This window comes from Phoca vitulina, unplaced genomic scaffold, assembly GCF_004348235.1.
Source record: "Phoca vitulina isolate PV1807 unplaced genomic scaffold, GSC_HSeal_1.0 scaffold2, whole genome shotgun sequence".
In the NCBI taxonomy this organism is placed as follows: Eukaryota; Metazoa; Chordata; class Mammalia; order Carnivora; family Phocidae; genus Phoca; species Phoca vitulina.
In genome coordinates, this window is record NW_022589705.1 from 70,680,702 (window position 1) to 70,701,917 (window position 21,216).

The 21,216-nt window shown below is 47.7% G+C and overlaps 1 protein-coding gene across 6 annotated transcripts in view; it reads left to right on the plus strand.

The window, feature by feature from the left end:
* Nucleotides 1–21,216, plus strand: part of TRIT1 (tRNA isopentenyltransferase 1) — a 71,409-nt gene that overhangs the window by 49,602 nt on the left and 591 nt on the right. For 3 of the 6 annotated variants that reach the window (XR_004302659.1, XM_032432128.1, XM_032432167.1), the window contains one exon: nucleotides 769–2,417. The exons of 1 other annotated variant lie outside the window; for it this stretch is intronic. Coding sequence is in view for 1 of the 5 variants with exons in the window: in XM_032432167.1 (XP_032288058.1) it covers nucleotides 769–791 (23 nt within the window). In the remaining 4 variants the exon portion in view is untranslated. Of the gene's footprint in view, nucleotides 1–768; nucleotides 2,418–6,099; nucleotides 7,292–21,216 lie in introns of those variants that run through there. 2 more of the 6 variants (XR_004302660.1, XM_032432136.1) reach the window with 2 other exon arrangements.

The following is a 21,216-nucleotide window of genomic DNA, read 5'->3' on the forward strand; positions in this document are numbered from 1 at the left end:
GGGGGGGGGGGGGGGGGGGGGGGGGGGGGGCATTGTCATTTTATCATCTGCATGAGTGAAGCTGGGTCATCACTGGTTCCAGCCAGTGGGAAGGGGAAACAGAGCCAGAGGAGACACCCAGACTTTCAAGGCCTGGACCCTGCAGTGGCACACATACCTTGCACTTTCCATTGGCAAGAATTTAGTCATATGGCCATCCACACCTACCTGCAAAGGAGGCTGAGACATGTAGTCAAGCCATGTGCCAAGAAAAAATGGGAGAACAGATTTTGGTGGGCAACTTGCAGTCTCCACTAAATACTTGTATCATGGAAAGAGCACTGGACTCCAGGCTGGTGTAACTAATTAGCTCTGATATCTTGCTAGGGGCAAATCTATTTCCCCATCTGTGAAATCAATGAGCTGTATGAGCTGACTGCTGAAATACTTCAAAAAGTAAAGCTGGACAAAATCTTGGCTGGTGAGATTTTTAAAGATGGGTTTAAAAAAGTATCATAAGGAATGTGAGACTGCGAGCCATAGGGCCAAAATGGTGGGGAGGAACCCTAGGTATTTTGGTGGCATTGTGGAATCACTGAACTAAGGGCTGTAACTACCTACCTGCAGACTTCTGTTTATGTGAAAAACAAACAAACAACCCAAACTGCTGTTTGTACTTGCAGCTGAACACTTTCCTATCTAGTATACTGTCTCTGTGACCTTGGGAAAATTGCTCAGGCAGCCTGAGTTTCCTTAATATATAAAATGGAGTTCTTGTGTCCATTCCAGGGGCCATCGTAAGGATTAAATGAGGTCCTTTTGAAAACAGCATAGTTGTTGCCATTTGCTGGCGATGCAGTGCCTAATAAACGGTAGGTATAAATTGGATTTATTTGCTTCATGTGGAAAAATTGTTAATGCCATTGAAGTGTTGGTTTATGGTGTAGTGTCAGTTCCCAGAAATTATCAGGTCAAGCTCTGACTTAAAACTGATTAGTTTGGTGGTCCACAATGCTAATGGCCAAAAACAGTGCCTCATGCATTATCTACCACCTATTAGATGTTGTTATTGTTTTTTTTTTTTTTTAATTTTTTTTTAAGTAAACTCTATACCCAGTGTGGAGCTTGAACTCACGACCCTGAGATCAAGAGTCCAATGCTCCACTGAATGAACCAGCCAGGGCCCCTATTGATTTTAATGCATATGATTTCTTCATGGCTTAGCTCATTTGCTTAAACTGTTTTCTTCATCTGAAACGCTTTCTGCTACTTTTTACCTAGTGAGCTCCTATATATCCTTGAAGGCCCAAATCTGATGTCCTCTCCTTAGACAGAGCTTCACTGGCACTCTAAGGAGGCTTAGTATCTCCTTCCTATGTGTTCCCGTAGCAGTTTTTTTTGTTTTTAAGTAATCTGTGGCCAATGTGGGGCTTGAACTCAACGATCCCAAGATCAAGTCCAGCCAGGTGCCCCTCCACAGCAGTTTATAAGTAACATTAGGATGTACTTACATAGCAGTATGTGCCAGACAGGTTTTCAGTACTTTACATATGATAACTCATTTGGTCCTCACAACAGCTCTGTGAAGTAATATCATCGTTGTTGTGAGTCCTATTTTTCAATTGAGGAAACTGAGTGGAAGAGTTAAGTGATTTTCCTGAGCGTGAACTGGGGTTTGAAACTAGGCGGGTGACTCCAAAGTCTGTGTTCTTACTCACCATCTTCTTTTGCCTCATTATCCTGCTACAGCACATATCACTTATAACTATCTCTGGCTCCAGCTGGAGTGGAAATTCTGTCGAGATGTCAGTCCTATTTTGAGACAAATGGAGGACATACATTGGGCATCCAACAGATACTGAGGCTAGTTCCTGCAAGGCATGACTCTGTGTCTAAACATAAACATGGCTGCTTTTCATTGAGTGTTTGCCATGTGTCAGGCAGGCCTTGTGTGTTAAACACATGCGTACCTTATAATGATTCCTTTAAACAAATGGACAAGGTAACTTCTTATCCCCCCTTTATAAACAGGCATATATATTCAGAGTGCTTACTGGTGACTGGCACATAATTGACACACAAATATTTGCTGAGTACCAGAAAGGAAGTTCTGTGAGGGCAGGGGTTTTTGTACATTGTTAACGGCTTTATCCCTGGCACCTGCTGGGGGCCTGCGCCTTGCAAGGCACTCACTAGATATTTGTTGAGCTAGGATTTGAAGCCAGATTGGGCTGACTCCAAACCCATGCTCTAACCGTTACGCTACTTCATTAAGGGCATTCCTTTAGGGCTTTTTAAATATACAAGTTATTTATATCCCAACTACTCGTAAGAAGGAATCAAGAAAAAGCAAAAAGGTTTCCCGAAGAACTAACCCTTTTACCAAGATGTTTATTTTAGTTAAGATTCATGGTTACCAATGAAATAAGCCAAACCCTGGGACGCCTGGGTGGCTCAGTTGGTTAAGCGTCCAACTCTTGATCTCAGCTCAGATCTTGATCTCAGGGTCGTGAGATCGAGCTCCACATTGGGGCACCCAGCTTGGAGCCTACTTTAAAAAAAAATGAAATAAGCCAAACTCTGAAGCAAAAAGGTGAATTTATGATAGGGTTACTTAGGTGTCTCAGTAGATTCAAGCATGGAAAAGCCCCAGGCACAACCAGGACTACCTAATACGATGCTGTGGAGACGCCTCTCTCTTCTCTCATTGCAAACAGGCTTTTTCTACATGGTGGGAGACAAGGCTGCCGGTAGCACCTAAGCTCTACCTCTTAGAGCTTGTACATCAGAGAGATTGTGCTGATTCTTTCTCTAAAGTTCGAAAGTGCCGGGATATCTTACACCCATTAGGATGGCTCCTATCAAAAACCAGGAAATAACAGATGTGGGTGAGGATGTGGAGAAATTGAAACCCTTGTGCAATGTTGGTGGGAATGCAAAATGGTACAGCTGCTATGGAAAACAGTATGGTGCTTCCTCAAGAAATCAAAAATAGAATTGCCAAATGATCCAGCAGTTAACCACTTCTGGGTGTGTACCCAAAAGAACTGAAAAGCAGGGTCCTTTTTTTTTTTTTAAAGATTTATTTATTTGACAGAGTGAGAGAGGGAACACAAGCAGGGGGAGTGGGAGAGGGAGAAGCAGGCTTCGCGCTGAGCAGAGAGCCCAATGCGGGGCTCGATCCCAGGACCCTGGGATCATGACCTGAGCCGAAGGCAGACGCTTAACGACTGAGCCACCCAGGCACCCCGAAAAGCAGGGTCTTGAAGAGATTTTTGTACACCCATGTTCATAGCAGCATTATTCACAGTAGCCAAAAAAATGGAAATAACCCTCAAGTGTCCATGAACAGATAAATGGATAAAATATGGTATATACATACAATGGAATGTTATTCAGCCTTAAGAAGGAAGGAAATTCTGACACATGGTCCAACATGGATGAACCTTGAGGATATTATGCTAAATAAAATAAGCCAGTCACAAAAAGGACAAATAATATATGATTCCACTTATATGAGAGATCTAAAGTAGTCAAATTCATAGAGCTAGAAAGTAGAATGGTGGCTGCCAAGGCCTGGAGAGTGGAGGAAATGGGGAATTGTTTAATGGTTATAGAGTTTCAAGTTTGCAAGACAAAAAAGTTCTGGAGATAAGTTGTGCAATAGTGTGAAATGCTCAACACTACTGAACTATACACTTGAAAATGGTTTAAGATCATAGATTTTAGGGGTGCGTTGGTGGCTCAGTCGGTTAAGTGTCCAACTCTTGGTTTCAGCTCAGGTCACGATCTCTGGGTCCTGGGGTCAAGCCCTGCATGGGACTCCATGCGAAGCGGGGAGTCTATTTGAGATTCTCTTGCTCTCCCTCTGCCCCTTCCCCTACTCTCTCTCTCTCAAATAAAGTCTTTTTAAAAATCGTAAATTTTATGTTATGTATATTTTACCACAATTTGAAAAAAAGAGTCCCAGGAAAGGGATTCATTAGCCTCGTTGGGTCTGGTGCTTATCAACCAGGCTAGGGATGGAGTTTTGAAAAAATAGGGCAGCTCCCATGGAAACCAAATGGATGGAGTGGAGGTGGAGTGATTCCCAGAAGTAGGGTGTGTGAGTTGGGAGGGGAGGGCAACTGGACAGACGAGCAGTGGGTATCCACCGCTGAGTTCCTGCCTTCTAGTCAACAAGACACTTGTCTTTCTAGCAGCAGGTGATTTGTGCTAACTCCACCTGGGTAGCACTTGCCATCGTATTCATCATCAGACATGTCATGGTCACTCCTTACATATTTATAGCTTAGTACAGTTTTAACAAAGTTACGTATCTCCTTCATCCTTGCCAAAAATCTTTCAAGTAGGTTCTGCAAGTGAAACAGACTCCTACTATTTAAGTGACTTAATGTAGAGTAGGGGTCAGTTCAGTTGTAGGGGACTAAAAGCCAATGTGAATTAATTTAGATAGAAAGATCTGCTGGCTCATGGGATCCAAGGACACGTTGAACAACCGAGCCCCACTGAGGAGCAGGTAGGATGCAGGTGGGCATCGGGAGGAGCTGCTGTCAGGGACTCCACACAACCAGCACTGTGTCCGCCCCTTTCTCTTCTGTGCCTGCTGACTTCGCTTTTTTCTCCGTGCCAACAAGTTTTCCTCACATGGTCACTGGAAGCTTCCACACCTCACATCGTAAAGCTTTGCTCCCCTGCAAAGGACACCTGACTCGCAAGCTTAACAATCCCAAGGAAGGAGGAAGGACTGCTAGTAGAGCTGAATTCTGTTCTTGCCCTGGGATTAAGCAGGAGAGTCAGTCACCTATGAATATAGCTACTGCCCGTAGAAATATATGACTAGTGGGGCTCCTGGCTGGCTCAGTCAGTAAAGCACACGACTCGTGATCTCAGGGTTGTAAGTTTGAGCCCCATGTCAGGAGTAGAGATTACTTAAAAACCTTAAAAAACAAAAAACAAAACACAACAAAAAAAACTGTATGATTAGAAAGAATGGGGCTGGGGGAAAAACAGTTTTTAAGAAAAGGGTGGGTGTGGAAATAATGCTGATAGACCAAACAATAGGTGTCCCCCAACTGAGACCCAGGGCAAGCAAGTGGCATATTAGATGCCCAGGTCTGAATACAGTCCTGGGCACACGCTAACTACTGAGTACTTCCCACACAAAAGGAAGGCCCTATCTGTGCAAGGCCCCAGGACAATGCATTCTCAGGTGTGAGGCTGGATCAGCCTCTGAGTCACCAGACGTGGGGTGAAGCGAGACTTAAAGAAAACCATTTAGACCTATGCCTTCTGCCTGAGCTTCCTTGTTAATATCAGGGGATTGAGGGATAAAGACCTTTATATAACTTATTTTTGTGAATTCAGAAATGCCTCTGTGTCCTCCTAGATGTGCATAATGAGGTAGTGTTGCATGAAAACAGTGGTTTCTCGACAGCAGGCAGAAGGGCCAGCCCACGCTCTCCAACCTCCCACAGAATCTTCACGTGCTTTTAGAAACTACGTTCTTGATACACTCATGGCTTTCAGTTGTTTTAAATGTCAGCATGAAAGGGTGCACGGAATTCAGTAGTCATCTGGTTCAGTTGTTTTCAAACTAGCTTTGGCTATGGATCCTTCTCCCCCCCCAAGTAAAACCTTACCAAAACTCCTAACACATAATATAGATCGAAGCAGAGTGGCTTGGGGTCTTGGTGGGTCACAGGGGCCTCTGGACACTCTGATTCAAGTCTCTTCACACTTTGAAAATCACTGATCTAGATTAGCCATTTTATTTTGCAGATGGAGAAATTAAGGCCCAGAAAGGTTAAGTGGGTCACCCACAAGAGCACCAATGGTGGCAGAGCTGACTGGCGCCCTGGTCTCCTAGCTCAGGAGTCAGGCTCTTTCTACTGTATCCTGCTGCTTTTAGCTATTTTGAAAGAGCACTCCAACCAAGTAGTTGTGTTTTACTTCAGGTGCACGATACTTTGTTCAGGTGCAGGAACTGGACTAACACGAAGGCAAGTAGAGGACTTTGGGCGCCTAATCTAATAAACAGATAAGAGCTTTATAATTAGGAACTTTTGTTTGTGATTTTATTCAACAGACTTAATGAGTGCTTACTATTCACCATTCCAGGTGCTAGAGATGTATCAGTGAACAAGACAACTCCTGTCTTCAGAGAGATCGAGTCTTCCATGCTGTTTCAAGGGATGTGATAAATACTGTTATAGAGATGTTCAGGAGACAGGAATGATTGTACCTGACCCAGTTCAGAGGCATCTGGGAAGGCTTTCTGAGGAAATGGCATCTAAGAAAACACCAGAAAAAGTAACGGGAGTGAGCCAGGTAGGAGAGTGTAGGAAAAAAAGCCTGGAGAATTCTGCAGGAACCAGGTCATAGAAGGGCCTGTAAACCTTCAACCCCAAGATAACAACATCACATGTATTTACTGGAGAGATGATTCTGGTGCAGTTCGGAGAATGAATTGGCTGGAGACAGCCAAGAGGCAGGGGGATGGTAAAGTAGAGCAGGTAGAACTCACAGGACTTGATGGTTGGTTAAATATGGGTGGTGAAGGAGAGGGAAGGGGTCAGGAGGAAGGCTTTCTCACCCAAGCAATTGACTGATGGTGGTTCCTTTGGCCAAGATGGAGAGCACCAGAGGAAGAACAGGATTGGGCCCAGGGCAGAGGATGAGTTCACTTTGGGACTTGAGATGGAAGTGTCTGCGGAGAAGCCTAATGGAAAGTTGTGAGGAACTGGATATTCAGGTTGAGCCCAGTGAGCACTCTGGGCTGGAGATAGAGATCTCAAAGTCATCAGGTTTGGTGGTATTTGAAGCTGTGGCAGATGAGGTCACCGGGTGTGTAGTGAGAAGAGAAAGGTCTAGAACAGAGCTTGCGGGATAGCGACAATTGGAGAAGGGGAGCTTGTATCAGAAATGGAGGTGTAGTGAGAGAGCAGGGAGAAACCAGGAGGCTGGGGTCGCGGAGGCCGAGTGGAAAGAGCTTTGAGAGGGGAGTAGTCAGCAGGGAAGAATGTGTAGAGAAGCCATGTCTGATAAGGAATAAGAAGCATTCAGTGGCTTTTAGTGATGAGGACATCATGGTAACCTTGGTAAGAGAAGGCTCAGCCCATGGTTAGAACATGGAAGCCACATCTCCGTGGTTGGAAGTGAATGGGAGGAGAGTGGCCGGCGATAGTGAGGGTTGTCTGCTCCTTAAGTAATGAATGGAAGGAGAGAGGGTGGCTGCTAGTGGTTTAGGGTTGAAGGAAGTTGTTTTCCTTTTGCATGCTTAGGATCTCAGGATAGTGAGTTCGAACTCCATACTGGGTGTAGACATTACTTAAAAAAAAAAAAAAAAAAAGATCTTAAGTAAGTAAGTAAATAAATAAATAAAATAGATTTGGGGGAATGTCTATACCAATACAACAGAGCTCCTTCTTGATGCTCCTGCAGCTGGAGGTAGGGTGACCCACTTGGCCAGTTCGTCTGGGACTTTCCTGGTGTTATCATTGAAAGCCCCATGTCCTGGGAAACCCCCTCACTCTGGGCAAACCAGGATGCTCCATAAGGATAAATAAGAAATATTCTGTGGTTGCCGAGAGCATGCTCTATCATTTCTCTGAAGATTTAGAGGAGCTACCTACCTTCGAAGAAGACCTATTGCAAGGAACAGAAGAAAAGGTAGGAAGGTAGGCGGTACCTGATTGATATTCCAGTCAACTTCAAAAAGTACACCATGAATTTAGAGACCGCAATCCTGCAAATAGAATAATCTGAGATAAAGAGGGAGGAGGAGATTACAACTGTGGCTCTTGAATTAAAAACTGAATGGAAGCATGCCAGCTTGAGCGCAGTAGGTCTACTAAATACAGGAAATGGACTTCAGATGATCTCCCAGAACACAGATGAAATCGACGAAGGTAGGAAAATAAAAGACGAGATCCGGAGGGCAGAACAATGAAAGGAATTTTAAGAATTCAAATGAATGTAAAAGTTTAAAATTTTTTTTAATTTAAAAATTTAAAAATAAAATAAATTAAAAATATTTCAAAAATAAATAAAAATTTAAAATAGAATTCAAATGAATGGACTGATGATTAATAATGAATAAAATAAATGAAAAGGCATTGAGTGCTTATTCTGTGACAAGCACTTTGTAAGCCCTTCACATGTGTGAACACTTACTGCTCAACACCATGGGTACTATTATCCTCCCCATTTTGCATATGGGGACACCGATGCACAGGTAGGTTCAACACTTGCTCAAGTTGGGGCGCCTGGGTGGCTCAGTCGTTAAGCGTCTGCCTTCAGCTCAGGTCATGATCCCGGGGTCCTGGGATTGAGCCCCGCATCGGGCTCTCTGCTCAGTGGGAAGCCTGCTTCTCCCTCTCCCACTCCCCCTGCTTGTGTTCCTGCTCTTGCTATCTCTCTCTCTGTCAAATAAATAAAATCTTTAAAAACAACAACAACAACAAAAAAAAAACACTTGTGCAAGTTTACACGGGTAGGAAGTGAGGGAGCTGGTGAACCCAGGCAGTCCAGCTTCAAAGCCTTCACTCTATAAAGCACTGAACCGCAGGCCTACAAGGCCAAACCAAGTGATTCAGGGTTTTTTTGGTGTTTCCTCTGAGTGCTGGCCGAGTTCTGCTGCTGGGAAAATATCAAAGACCAAGACAGTAGATCCCTGCTCAGATAGAGCTTGCATTCTACTACACTACACTAGTAAACAATTAAGAGAATGTCAGTGTTAAGTCCTATGAAGAAAAAACTGAAAAACAGGGTAGAGAGTCACTAATTATGTGTGTGTTGAGGTAGGTGTTACTACTTTAGGTGGGATGACCAGGGAAGATCCTCTGAAGAGATGACATCACCTGAGTCGAGAATGATGTGGAGTCAGCCTTGGAGCAAGAGGTAACAGCAAGTGCAAAGGTCCTGAGGTGGGATTGCATTTGGCATATTCGGAGACTAGCAAGAAGGCCATTGTACCTGTAGCAGAGTGAATGAGAGGGCCATGTGTAAAAGAGAAATAGCCAGGGGCTAGATCAGGTAAGGCCTGATGGGCCACAGTAAGGATTTGAGATTTTATTCTAATTGTAACTGGAGGAATTGAAGAGAGTTTTCTGTTGTTGTTATGTTTTATGTTTTGGATTTTGTTTTGTTTTGTCTGTTTTTAGCAGGGGAAGAATATAATTGCCTAATGGGCATGTTAAAAGATTAGTCTAGCTGCTATGCGAAGAATAGACTGTAAGGTGATAAAGATGTGGAATGAGGAAGCAGGAAAAAGTTTAACGGATGTTCTGGCTGGAAGCAGGGCCTAGAGCTCAGAAGTTTTCGGTAAGTTAATGGTTAATGCTAGCTGTCTCTCTGCCCTGGGGCATCCCCTCCCCAGTTTATCTAATCTCAGTCACTAACTTACTGAGAAATAAGGATCCTCCGGTGGAAAAAAAAGATCAGAGACCCAAATACCCTTAGCAGGCAGCAATAACCCAGTGGAGGACCCAAGGCTGGGCCAATCAGACTCCTGAGAATTTCAAACTGGAACTCCGTCTTTGCTGGGTACCCTTCAACACGGACATGTAATGTTTGGGCACATACACAAAATAAATATTTATTGTATGAATGGGTGCATGGCCAAAAAGATCTGCAGAGGAGAAAGGATGCAGGTGTACGAGGGGAGAGAAGTTCCTGCTGACTCACTCCCCGGTTCCCGGTTTAGTTCATGGTTTCTCATCGTCCTGAGGCCTAAGGTGCTTCCTTGGGTTCCTGGGGACCTTGTTTCCTTAATAAAACAGAGGTTTTATTTTTGCCTCTGTGGATTTCTTTTATGTGCAACTCAAGGACCCCCAGTCCAGGGTGAGCAGGTCGTTAAAGCTCCTGTCCTTCATGGCCGCATTGGTCACATTTGTGGCGAGCACGCACCCCTGTGTCTCAGGGCCTCACCCGCTCAGGGCTCGGTTGCCTATTTCTGTTTTTTCTAGTTTTATGGGCCTGTAATATTATCTTAAGGTAATTGAATTTGCTTTTATTTTATTCACTGGTAAGACCCAACATTTTCCTGAGATAACTTCATATTCATATTGTTTGCATATTAAGGTCTTTCTGACTGGACACCAGTGTTACAGTTAATGTAGTTATTCAGTTATTCAGATGCTAAATGTGTATCTGGGTGTTTGGTTTTGGCCTGCGTGGTTTCCCTTTCCTTTTTATAGTCTACGGAGGATAAGATACAAATTAATCCATTCACCAAGCAGCCTCTGAATTCCCACTATATACGTATATACGTAAGATGAGTATGTGAGGGTACCCTCCCCCACCGCCCTTCTTTTGCCCACCCTCTAGAAGTTGGTTTCCCTGGCCCTCCTCTCTCTCAGGCCACAAGCCCTCCCTGAATGATCTCATCTGCTCCCAGGCCTTAGCTCACACCCGTTCTGCAGGATGAGCAGGTTTTTCTTTTTTTAACTGATATGTGATTTCTACCCCATGCACTTTGTATTCAGTGTTTGAATGTTTCTTTTGACCCATGGAAAACTCCACTGAGATATTTCTGTCACTGTCGGAAACACCTTGGTGCTGTCCACAGTGTACCTTGAGTTAAATCGGCTTATCCACTAAACTGCATCTTCAAGTGGACAGTGGGACAGGAGGGCCCTCCAGGGGCCAATGGAGCTCACCCAGAAGCAACTCAGCAGAGCGGACCTTGCTTGGACCTTTGCCCCGTGGCTGCCCTGCAAGGCCCTGGCGGCCGTGAGGACACACGGGGCACCTCTTTGGAAGAGTCCGTTTGGCTTCTCCTATCTGGAGTCAGTTTGCCACCCAGTCCAGACTGGGGTGTGAGGAGGATGGGAGGATAGGTGTGTCAGTGCTCAGCGACTGCATTTAGGAGAGACTTTCTTCTTCTTCTCCTTCTTCTTCTTCTTCTTTTCTTCTTCTTCTTCTTCTTTCTTCTTCTTCTTCTTCTTCTTCTTTTCTTCTTCTTCTTCTTCTTCTTCTTCTTCTTCTTTTCTTCTTCTTCTTCTTCTTTTCTTCTTCTTCTTCTTCTTCTTCTTTTCTTCTCCTTTTTGTCAGAGAGAGAGAGCACAAGCAGGGGAAGCGGCAGACTCCCCGCCGAGCAGGGAGCCTGACTCGGGACTCGATCCCAGGACCCTGGGGTCATGACCTGAGCAAAAGGCAGATGCTTAACCGACTGAGCCACCCAGGCATCTCTAGGAGAGACTTTCAACGCCACAGCACAGGGTATGAGCCGGAAAAGGAAACCCACGTCTGTGGCTGCAAGGGTCGCCCTAAAAGTGTCGGACCAAAGCCTGTGCACTCAGGTGGCTGTTAGCTCTGTCCGAGGCTCCGGACCTTCCTCCTGGATGTCTCCCCAGGGCATCCCATGGGCACTTTAAACATACGTTCCAGACTGAACATGCCACCCTTCTTCCACTATTCCCCAAACTGCCCTTTCCTTGCTAGTCTCAATTCTGACTGTAACGCTCTCGCCACCAGCCCCATTACCCAAGCCAAGATCCTGGCTGTCATCCTCCACCCTTTCTGGGACCCTTCCCTTTCCTTCTTTTGGAACTGTGGAGCAAGGCAGCAGGGCCCCCAGTGACCACTGAGCTCAATGCAAACGGGCTCATAAAGTGACCCACCTCTAAATAGCCATAGGCCCTCACTGACCAATTACAACCAGGTGCAGTTCCTAAGATCACCAAAAAGGGAAAAATCCCGTATGTCCTCATACTCCTTCACTCCGCCCTATAACTGTGGCCCCTCGCCACTGCCTCATGGCGAACAGTCTCTCCTCTGCCAGCCTGTCCACTGCTTCCTTGTGGTGTATTCAATAAACTTCTCTTCTGTTCTGTGTTGGGTGAATTCTGTCACCATCTGCGTGGCTGGCCTCCACCCAATCAGGGCCCCCCACATTTGGTGGCCCCCCATCCAATCGGGACACCCCACAGTAATTACACAAAAACCCACAGGTTTTATCATCTGTATTTATTTCCTACTGCTGATAAAATAAATAACTACAAACTTAAAACAACACAAATTTATTATCTGACAATTTGAAATGAGTTTTATGAGGCTTAAGACAACACAAATTTATTATCTGACAATTTGAAATGAGTTTTATGAGGCTAAAATCAAGGTGTTAGCAGGGCTGGTTCCTTCTGGAGCTTCTAAAGGAAAATCCGTTCCTTGTCTCAGCCTCTAGAGGCCACCCACATTCCTGGGCTGCACCACCTCATCTCTCCCTTCCTCTCACTTGCCTTCTTTCCACTCCTCTGATTTCTCCTTCTCTAACAGGGACCCTTGAGATCGACATAGGGCCCATCCGGATAGCCAAGGTAATCCCAATAAGGTGACATTCACAGGCTCCAGGCGTTAGGAGGTGGATGTCTTACACACCATCCTTACCCACCCAGCATTCCTGGAACCCATGGGTTCCAACTGTCGCTCTTCAGAGCACATTGTCTCTCATCTAGGTTGTTAAAACCACCTCCTAGTTGATGGGCTCTTGATGCATGACCCAAATTGTGCAGTGGGTTCTCTGCTTCTGGTCCTGCCCCCCCTCCAATCCATTATGCTTTTCTTTTTTTTTTTATTAAAGATTTTATTCATCCATTTGACAGACAGAGACAGTGAGAGAGGGAACACAAGCAGGGGGAGTGGGAGAGGGAGAAGCAGGCTTCCCGCCGAGCAGTGAGCCCAATGTGCGGCTCAATCCCAGGACCCTGGGATCATGACCTAAGCCGAAGGCAGACGCTTAATGACTGAGCCACCCAGACACCCTTATGCTTTTTTTTTTTTTTTAAGAGTTTTTTTGGGAGGGGGGGGGAGAGGGGGGGGGCGCAGGAGCCGGGGGGGGGGGGGGGGAGGGGGAGGAGCATAGGGAGAGGGACAAGTAGACGCCACGCTGAGTGGGGAACCTGATGTGGGCCTCGATCTCACTATCCTGAGATCATGACCTGAGCCAAAATCAAGAATCAGACGCTCAACCGACTAAGCCACCCAGGCGTCCCTAATCCATTATGCTTCTAATTGCATCTTGTTTGTCTCTCTCTTAGTTAAAAGTTTATATGGACTCCCCTTACTCTCAGGATAAAGTCACAGCTCCTGAGATGGTATACGAGGTCTTCTGTGGTCTTTCTTCGGCTCACTCTTTCAGCCAAATCTCCTACAAACCATTACAAAGCTACTTGGAATTTCTCAAGACAGAACAGTGTGGATTATAGAGCTTCTGAAGCCATACTCCTCAGCTGTGAATCCCAGCTCTACCACTTGCCAAATATGAATTCTTCTGCCAGTAACATAACAGCTCTGGGCCTCAGTTTCATCTTTTTAAAACTTTGACCCTCAAAGATTGTTGTGATGATTAAATTGATTACATTAATTAAATTTCTTTAAGTACTTATTAGAGGGGCACCTGATTGGCTCTGTTGGAAGAGCATCCAACTCTTGATCTTGGGGTTGTGAGTTCAAGCCCCATGTTGGGTGTAGAGATTTTTTTAAAATGAAATATATATATTTTGGGGGGGTGAGATTTTATTTATTTATCTATTTAGAGAGCGCACAAGCAGGGGGAGGGGCAGAGGGAGAGAGAGAATCCTCAAGCAGAGTCCCTGCTGAGCACAGAGCCAGATGCGGGGATCTGACATGGGGCTTGATCCCACGACCCTAAGATCGTGACCTGAGTCGAAATCAAGAGTTGGACACTCAACCAACTGAGCCACCCAGGTGTCCCTAAAATAAAATCTTAAAAAAAAAAATAAAGTACTTATTAGAACAGTGCTTGGCGGGGCGCCTGGGTGGCTCAGTCGTTAAGCGTCTGCCTTCGGCTCAGGTCATGATCCCAGGGTCCTGGGATCGAGCCCCGCATCGGGCTCCCTGCTCGGCAGGAAGCCTGCTTCTCCCTCTCCCGCTCCCCCTGCTTCTGTTCTCTCTCTCGCTGTGTCTCTGTCAAAGAAAAGATTCCTCCACCATTCCATGTTCTCAGCCCTATTGATGCTGTCTGGAATGCTCTGCCCAGGACCCTCTTTCCCTGGAAAGTCTTACCCATCCCTTCAAGGCTCCCCTCAGTATCAGCTCCTGGGCACAGGCCTCCCTGCTGTCTCCTCCCACCACATGTTGGCTCTGGGAACTCTGTGACCTGAACCAGAGGCCCTATCACGTATTTACAATCACTTCATGACGTGTAAGAGGGAACATCCTGAAATACTAATATTTGTGTTTTTCTTTTCCACACTTCCTCGTATGTGACCCTCCCAGTCAGTCAGAGGCTGTCTTCAAGAATTAGTCCTTATAACAAGAAGGCAAGGAGAAAGGAAAAGATGATGTTTAGTTTTTCAACTTCCAAAGTACGGTTCGATGTGGACACCCACATGAGCAGTTTTGAAAGCCAAGCAGTGGGCTTTATGGAGAGGAGAGACTTTGAGAACCCAGAGGCGTGGTCCTGAAGGCAGCAGGGTGTCCTGTGTGCGCCTTGGTCGTGGACTAAACCAGCGAAGTGCCTGGCCCATCCTGCTCACAGGAAGCCTGGGGAGGGGTCACCTAGGTAGCGAATGGGGACAGGAATTGAACTTGGAGATCAGCGAGGAGCAGAGTCCGCACCAACTGACTGCCCAGGGGCAGAGCCGGGTGGCGTGGTGGCAGCCGAGCCCACATGGCGCCTGCTGTGGCCCCGTCCGTGGCCCCCTGGGTCAGCACTGCTGTCACCTGTGCCGAGGGGCCAGTCACTGTTCTGCTCCTCACTTGCTGGTGAAGTCCTTCTCTTGTCAGCCGCCTGCAGTTGCCCTTGAGTCACTCAGCAGAAATGGGGCCCACCCATGCCATGCCCCACCCTGCTTTTCATAACAGCTCAGGAACCTTGTAAGCCTCATAAAACAAATAGCAAAATCTCCCTCCTTCTCTCTCTCTCTCTCTCTCTGTTTTTAGTAAGCTCTGTACCCAATGTCGGGCTCGAACTCACGACTGCAAGATCTGGAGTTGCATGCTCTACCAACCGAGTCAGCTAGGTGCCCAGAAGGGTAGGATCTTGACACTGAGTATCAATGGTGTGGGAAAGAGAGTCCCCAGCACCTGAACTTGGGAGGAGCTGGACAGTGAGGCTGACCTGTTTCATGTGACTCTATGCCTCTGGGGCATAGAGCGAGCCTCCCGGAGGGCAGCAAGTTTTGTTGGATTCCTCTCTCCGTCCCTAACACATAGCTGGTGCTTGGTAGATTTTTTTTTTTTTTAAAGATTTTATTTGGGGCACCTGGGTGGCTCAGTCGGTGAAGCGTCTGCCTTCCGCTCAGGTCATGCTTCTCCCTCTCCCTCTGTGATCTGTCTTGCTTTCCCTCTCTCTCAAATAAATAATAAATCTCTCTCAATAAATAAATACATAATAAATCTCTCTCAAATAAATAAATACATAAACATAATATATAAATAAAATCCTTATAAAATAAGGATTTTATTTATTTATTTGAGAGAGAGAGAGAGAGAGAGCGTGTGCTCAAGAGAGCATGAGCAGGGGGAGAGGGAGAAGCAGGCTCCCCGCTGAGCAGGGAGCCTGACCTGGGGCTCGATCCCAGGACCCTGGGATCCTGACCTGAGTGGAAGGCAAATGCTTAACGGACTGAGCCACCTAGGCACACCTTGGTAGATATTTATTACATTGAAAGAATGAATGAAAATCATTGTGTAGTGAGGGAGACAGATACATAAACAAATAATTATAATACAACCTAAGTTCTGTGACAAAGGACTGCAGAAAGCACTGAATGAACAGAAGAGGGAAAGGGTCCAGAGACATAGGGGATTTTCTGAGGCGACAGCAGGACTGGTGCGCAAGTCTTGTGACCCTCACTCCAGAGCACCATTGGAGTGGAGAGATTCTCCTAGGAATCTCTGCCCATGGGACCCCTGGGTGGCTCAGTTGGTGAAATGGCTGCCTTCGGCTCAGGTCATGATCCCAGGGTCCTGGGATGGAGCCCTGAGTTGGGCTCCCTGCTCAGCAGTGAGTCTGCTTCTCCCTCTCCCTCTGTGATCTCTCTCACTTCCCTGCTCTCTCAGATAAATAAATAAATAAATAAATAAATACATATTTGAGAGACAGAGAATGTGAGCAGGCAGTCCCCTTGGCCATAGTTGATGGACTCTTGATACATGACCCAAATAGGGCAATAGGGCCTCACTTCACATGATTTTGCTGTTGCGATTCCGAGATGCCGGCCCATTTCTGCTGGGCCCCTGACCTGGAGACTGAGAGCTGGCCATGTTTGGCCATGTGTTCAGAGAAGTGGACAATGATGAGGCTCAGAGAGAGAGGGAGCCAGCTTCCTGGCTGCTCAGTGACTTTTTTTTTTTAAAGATCTATTTATTTATTTGAAAGAGTGAGCAGAGGGAGAGGGAGACAAGGAGACTCCCCGCTGAGTGGGGAGCCTGACATGGGGCTTGATCCCAGGACCCTGAGATCCTGACCTGAGCTGAAATCAAGAGTTGGATGCTTAACCGACTGAGCCAGCCAGGTGGCCCTGCTCAGTGACTTTTAAGATCCTGGTTCTTGTTGCTGTTGAGGCCTGGTTGCCCCCTACCCTTTGGCTCCATTTGACACCTCTGAAAACTTGTATTAAATTCTTCTCTTGCTTAAGCTTGCCTAAGTGGTTTCTGTTGTCTGCAGCCAAGTGTCTTGACTAACATTATCCTCACTGATGTCATACCATGATCACAGCAAATACCTGTACGGTGCTCACAGCGCCCCGGACTCTATTCTGAGAGCTTTACGTGTAAGAACTTGTTAAATCCTCATAACATTCCTATGAGGTAGGTACAGCGATCACCCTTAGTTTTTAGATGAAGAAACTGAGGCACAGAGAGGTTCCATAACTTGCCATGGTCATACAGCTGGTAAGTGGTGGGATTCACATCCAGACCGAGCCTAGATCCAACATTGTAGTTTTACCATATTTTGTCGAGCAAGTCTGTATTTTTATGTTTTTAACCTGTTGTCCTAGAAGAATGTAGTTCTACATGCCAAACACATGAGAAGCCCTGGCTGAGTCCCTTTTCCTGAAATGAGGCTGGGTGAGCCGGGAGGCCGGCCCCCTCTGTCTGCCCCACCGGTCCTGCCTCTCGCTTGCCGGGCCTGGCGGGGGAAGCGCGGGAAGGAGCGGCCAGGCCAGGGACAGGGCTTGGCGGCAAAGCTGCTTGTGGGGCGGGAGGCCAGAGCCGCGCCCTGGCACCTGGCAGGCGGCCCAGCCTCACCGTTGAGAAAATACCTGGAACAAAGGAGTCCTCCCGCCACGACTGGCCGCCTCTCCTTGTGCCCGCAGCTCCTTGGCTGAGGAATCTGACCTCCAGGCCAGGCCGGGTCAGGTCCTTACGCGGCCTCAGGAGGCTGCAGTGAGGCTTCAGGGCCCCGCCGGGAACACCTTCCTGGCTACCCCTGGGTTAGGGGGTGGGCGCTCCAGAGGCTTCCAGGCTGATTCCCACCCAGGGGCTCTGCTGGGCTGCCCGAACTTCCCCTTGGGGCCACCCTCCCCCATGGTGTCCAGGGCAGGTGGCTTCAGAGTGCTGGGCCTGGAATCCCCCAGCCAGGAGGACAGTCTCATAGCAATGGCTTGTCAGGTGCCGAGTGGACGGATGTGTGTCTCTGCTGAACCAGGGGCCCCGTAAGGGAATTTGGGCATTATCAACAGCAGGCATTTGGGGGAGCAGATCCGGACTAGAGGCCTGGGAGAATGAAAAGCAAAGACTGAGACCCTGAGGGTAGTGGTATGGTTCTCCTTGGACAACCCTTTTTTTTTTTTTTTTTTTTTTTAAGTAATCTCTACACCCACCGTGGGGCTCGAACTCACAGCCCTGAGATCGAGAGTCGCTTGCTCCACCGACTGAGCCAGCCAGGTGCCTCCTACTCCTTGGACTCTTGAGCGAAGCATAGCAGGTCCTCAGAGGTCAGGGCTGGCCTCCTGAAGGGGTGGCCAGCCTATGACCAGTTCCTTCTCCTTCCTTCCCCCCTTCTCGTGAGCAAGACCAGAGGGGCTAGGATCTGGACAAGAGACCGCCTCACTTCAGCTCTTCCGTTCAAAGAGGGACGGGCCCCGGAGCCCCAGGCCCAACTCCCAGCCCCAGGCCAGCCTTAAGCCTCCCCCCCAACCCTAGGCAGTAGTGACTGCTGTCGTCAGGGCCCCTTCCAGCCCATGTGGTGCCCTATGATGGTTCAGAAAAAGAGACTGTTTCCTGCAGGTGGACACCACCCTCCTCCAGGGCCCCCAGCCGTGCTAAGTGGAGCTGGACTTCAGCCCGCCCTTGCTTTGCATCTCTGTGAGTTGGTGCAGACCCAAACTATGCTGCCATTTGCAGGGCGATCCCCAAACTGTGACCCTGGACCCCTGATTCCCAGGCTAAATCCTATCCTCCTGGCTGGGATCTTCCCTGGGCTGGGCAGAAGGAGGCCATTTCTGAGGTGGCTTCTCTTCACTGGCACAAACCCACTTTAGACAACGGGGCAGGGACTCAGGAGGGGTTCCCTAGAAGCAACTCCCAATAACCACGGGCAGGAGGCTTCTTCCCAGGCAGAACCCTCTGGCCTTGGGGTAGCCCCTGGACGAGGGAGCTGTGGGTATAACCTTGAGGCTAATCTCGGCAGAATGCTGTCCAGTTCATGCTCTGCCCCACAATGTGTAATTCTGTATGGAAGGAACACAGGCCCTGGTCAGGCAGGGGTGGCATGGAGCTGCACCCTCCAGCTTGGCTTCCTGTTCCCCTGGGCCCACACTCAGTGCCCAGACCCAGGGAGCCTGAAGGCTCTGGGCCCAGGGCATGGCACCCTGCGCCCAGCACAGGACCAGGCTCACAGAGCATCCTGCACACTCAGTCAGATGAATGAATGAGTAATAGTCCAAAGAAAGAGGCCTTCCCGAGGCAAGTGTGGGCGCCAGGGCCTGGAGTCCCAGGATCCCCGGCTCTGGAGCCTCGTCCTCACTTCCTCTTCTGTAGAACAGGCCTCAGAGACACCTGCTTCCCTTGGTTGCCAGGCGACCTGCTATTCATAATGAAAGAGGAACAACAACAGTCACAGAGCCACCTCACTTCTTGAGAACTTCCTCTGGGTCAAGTGCTTTGCATGAATCCTCACAATAGTCCTGTGAGGGAGGCGCTGTCCCCACGTTCCAAGGAACTCGGGAATGACTCCGTGATGATGAGCCTTGCTCAGGAAAGGGCAGCTGTATCCGTTCTGTGTGCGGCCACGGGTGTCTGTGGAGTCCCCAGCTGGGGTCAGAGCCCCGGCCACCGTCCGGAATCCGGGCCACCGTGTCTCCCCCCAGGTGCTGAGGGTCACCTGCGTCCAGGGCAGGGGTCCAAGCTGCTGGGAGGCTGGAGTCTTGGGCTCTGGTGCCACTTCTGCTCCTGATCGGCTCTGCCCCCCTCCCCGCCGGGTGGGTCCCTATCCTTCCCTGGCCTCAGTTTATCCCATTGTAAAGTGAGAAAGAGGGGTCAGATCCCTTGATCACCAAGGTCTCTGACCACAAAGGAAGGCAAAGGGAAGTTCAGGAAAACATGGAGCCTGTGTCTGAATTCCTGGCTTCTCTCTGCCCCCTGGTGGACGCCAGCAGCCTAGCACCCGGGGGAAAAACTTGCTTTGTGACCTCTTCCAAGGAGCCCAGGCCTGGGAGCCCCAGTCCCCATCTGTTAAATGGGGATAATAAGAGTACCTACCTCTTTGGACTGCTGTGAGGCTGCAAAGACATAATACATGAGAAGTGCTTGGGCAGAGGCGAGGGCTGCCAGGGCTGCGGAGGGAGCAGCGGACCAGGGTCCTGGAGCCTGTATGGAAAGCGGGGCCCGGGGCTAGGGTGGGGGTGGGGGTGGGGGTGGGGAGCCGATGAGGGGGAGGCCCTCAGCAGTCCTCCAGGCCACTCGGGGAAACTGAGATCAGGATCAGGGGAAATAAATTTCTTAGAGTTATATTAAGCAGTCAGTAGTTCAACACATTTTAAAAAATATTTTATTTATTTGAGAGAGAGCATGAGGGAGAAAAAGAGCAGGAGAGAGAGAGAGAGAGCCGGAGCAATAAAGACAGAGAGCACAAGCAGAGGGAAGCAGAGGGGCAGAGAGAAGCAGACACCCCCCTGAGCAGAGAGCCCATCGTGGGGCTCAATCCCAGGACCCCAGGATCATGACCTGAGCTGAAGGCAGATGCTTAACCGACTGAGCCACCCAGTCATCCCAACACATTTTTATTCTATTCAGTGTTTTGGCTAGGTAATACATTCACAACATCCAAGAAACCATATATGGAATGATAAGTATTTGATTTTATTAGTTTCTTATGCAGCCTTTTCATGTGAATAAATAGAACCAAATGTAAATATGCATTCTTATTCATTCACATCCCCTTTTTACTCAAAGGAGGGCATCCAATGTTCTGTATCTTACCTGTTTTACTTAACAGTGTATTTTGTAGCTTAATCAATCTGTAGAGAGCTTCCTTGTTCTTTTTTTCTTCAGCTGTCTAGTATTCCATAGTGGGCACGTACCATTGTTTGTTTATTTAGCCAGTTCCTTCCTTATTAAGGGGCACTTGGGTTTTTGCTATCACAAACAATACTGTAATGAATAATCTTCCCTTTCCAGGGCTGATGATTAGGCAGGGGTATCAAAGGTATCGCTGTCTCAGTTGTTAAAATATTGAAATACTTTCCCAGTGCTTGGTAAATAGTACAATTGCAACTGTAACAATCGATAAACTTAATTAAGGTTGTGAATTCTGTTATAAACTCTTAAGTTCAAGCTATGGCTGTGGGACGTCAGGGTTCGTTCAGTGGACCACCTGCCATACATTCATCTAGACGGTTAGAAACATGAGGGCCAGCTGGACTTCCACCTAAGCCAGAGGAGCCGTGGGACTGTCTGACTGCGGGACCACACTGAGCATTCGTTACAGAACACTCTGTATCTTAGAAGAGTCATCGGTTTATCATTGTTCTCTAGTTATGTAGCTGCTGGTGCTGCTCTTAAATATTTGTTTCCACGGGGCTTTTTACTGGTTCGTTTTCATTCTTGTTAAGTAGGAGGAATGCAGTGCTTTGATATTTGAAAATTTAAGATTTATAATAAAATATTAGAAATAAACAGAGATGAGAAAATTCGGTGTTCTTAAGATTTCTTTTAACTATCGTAAACATGAATCTTGGGGCTCCTGGGTGGTTCAGTCGTTAAGCATCTGCCTTCGGCTCAGGTCATGATCCCTGGGTCCTGGGATCGAGCCCCGCATCGGGC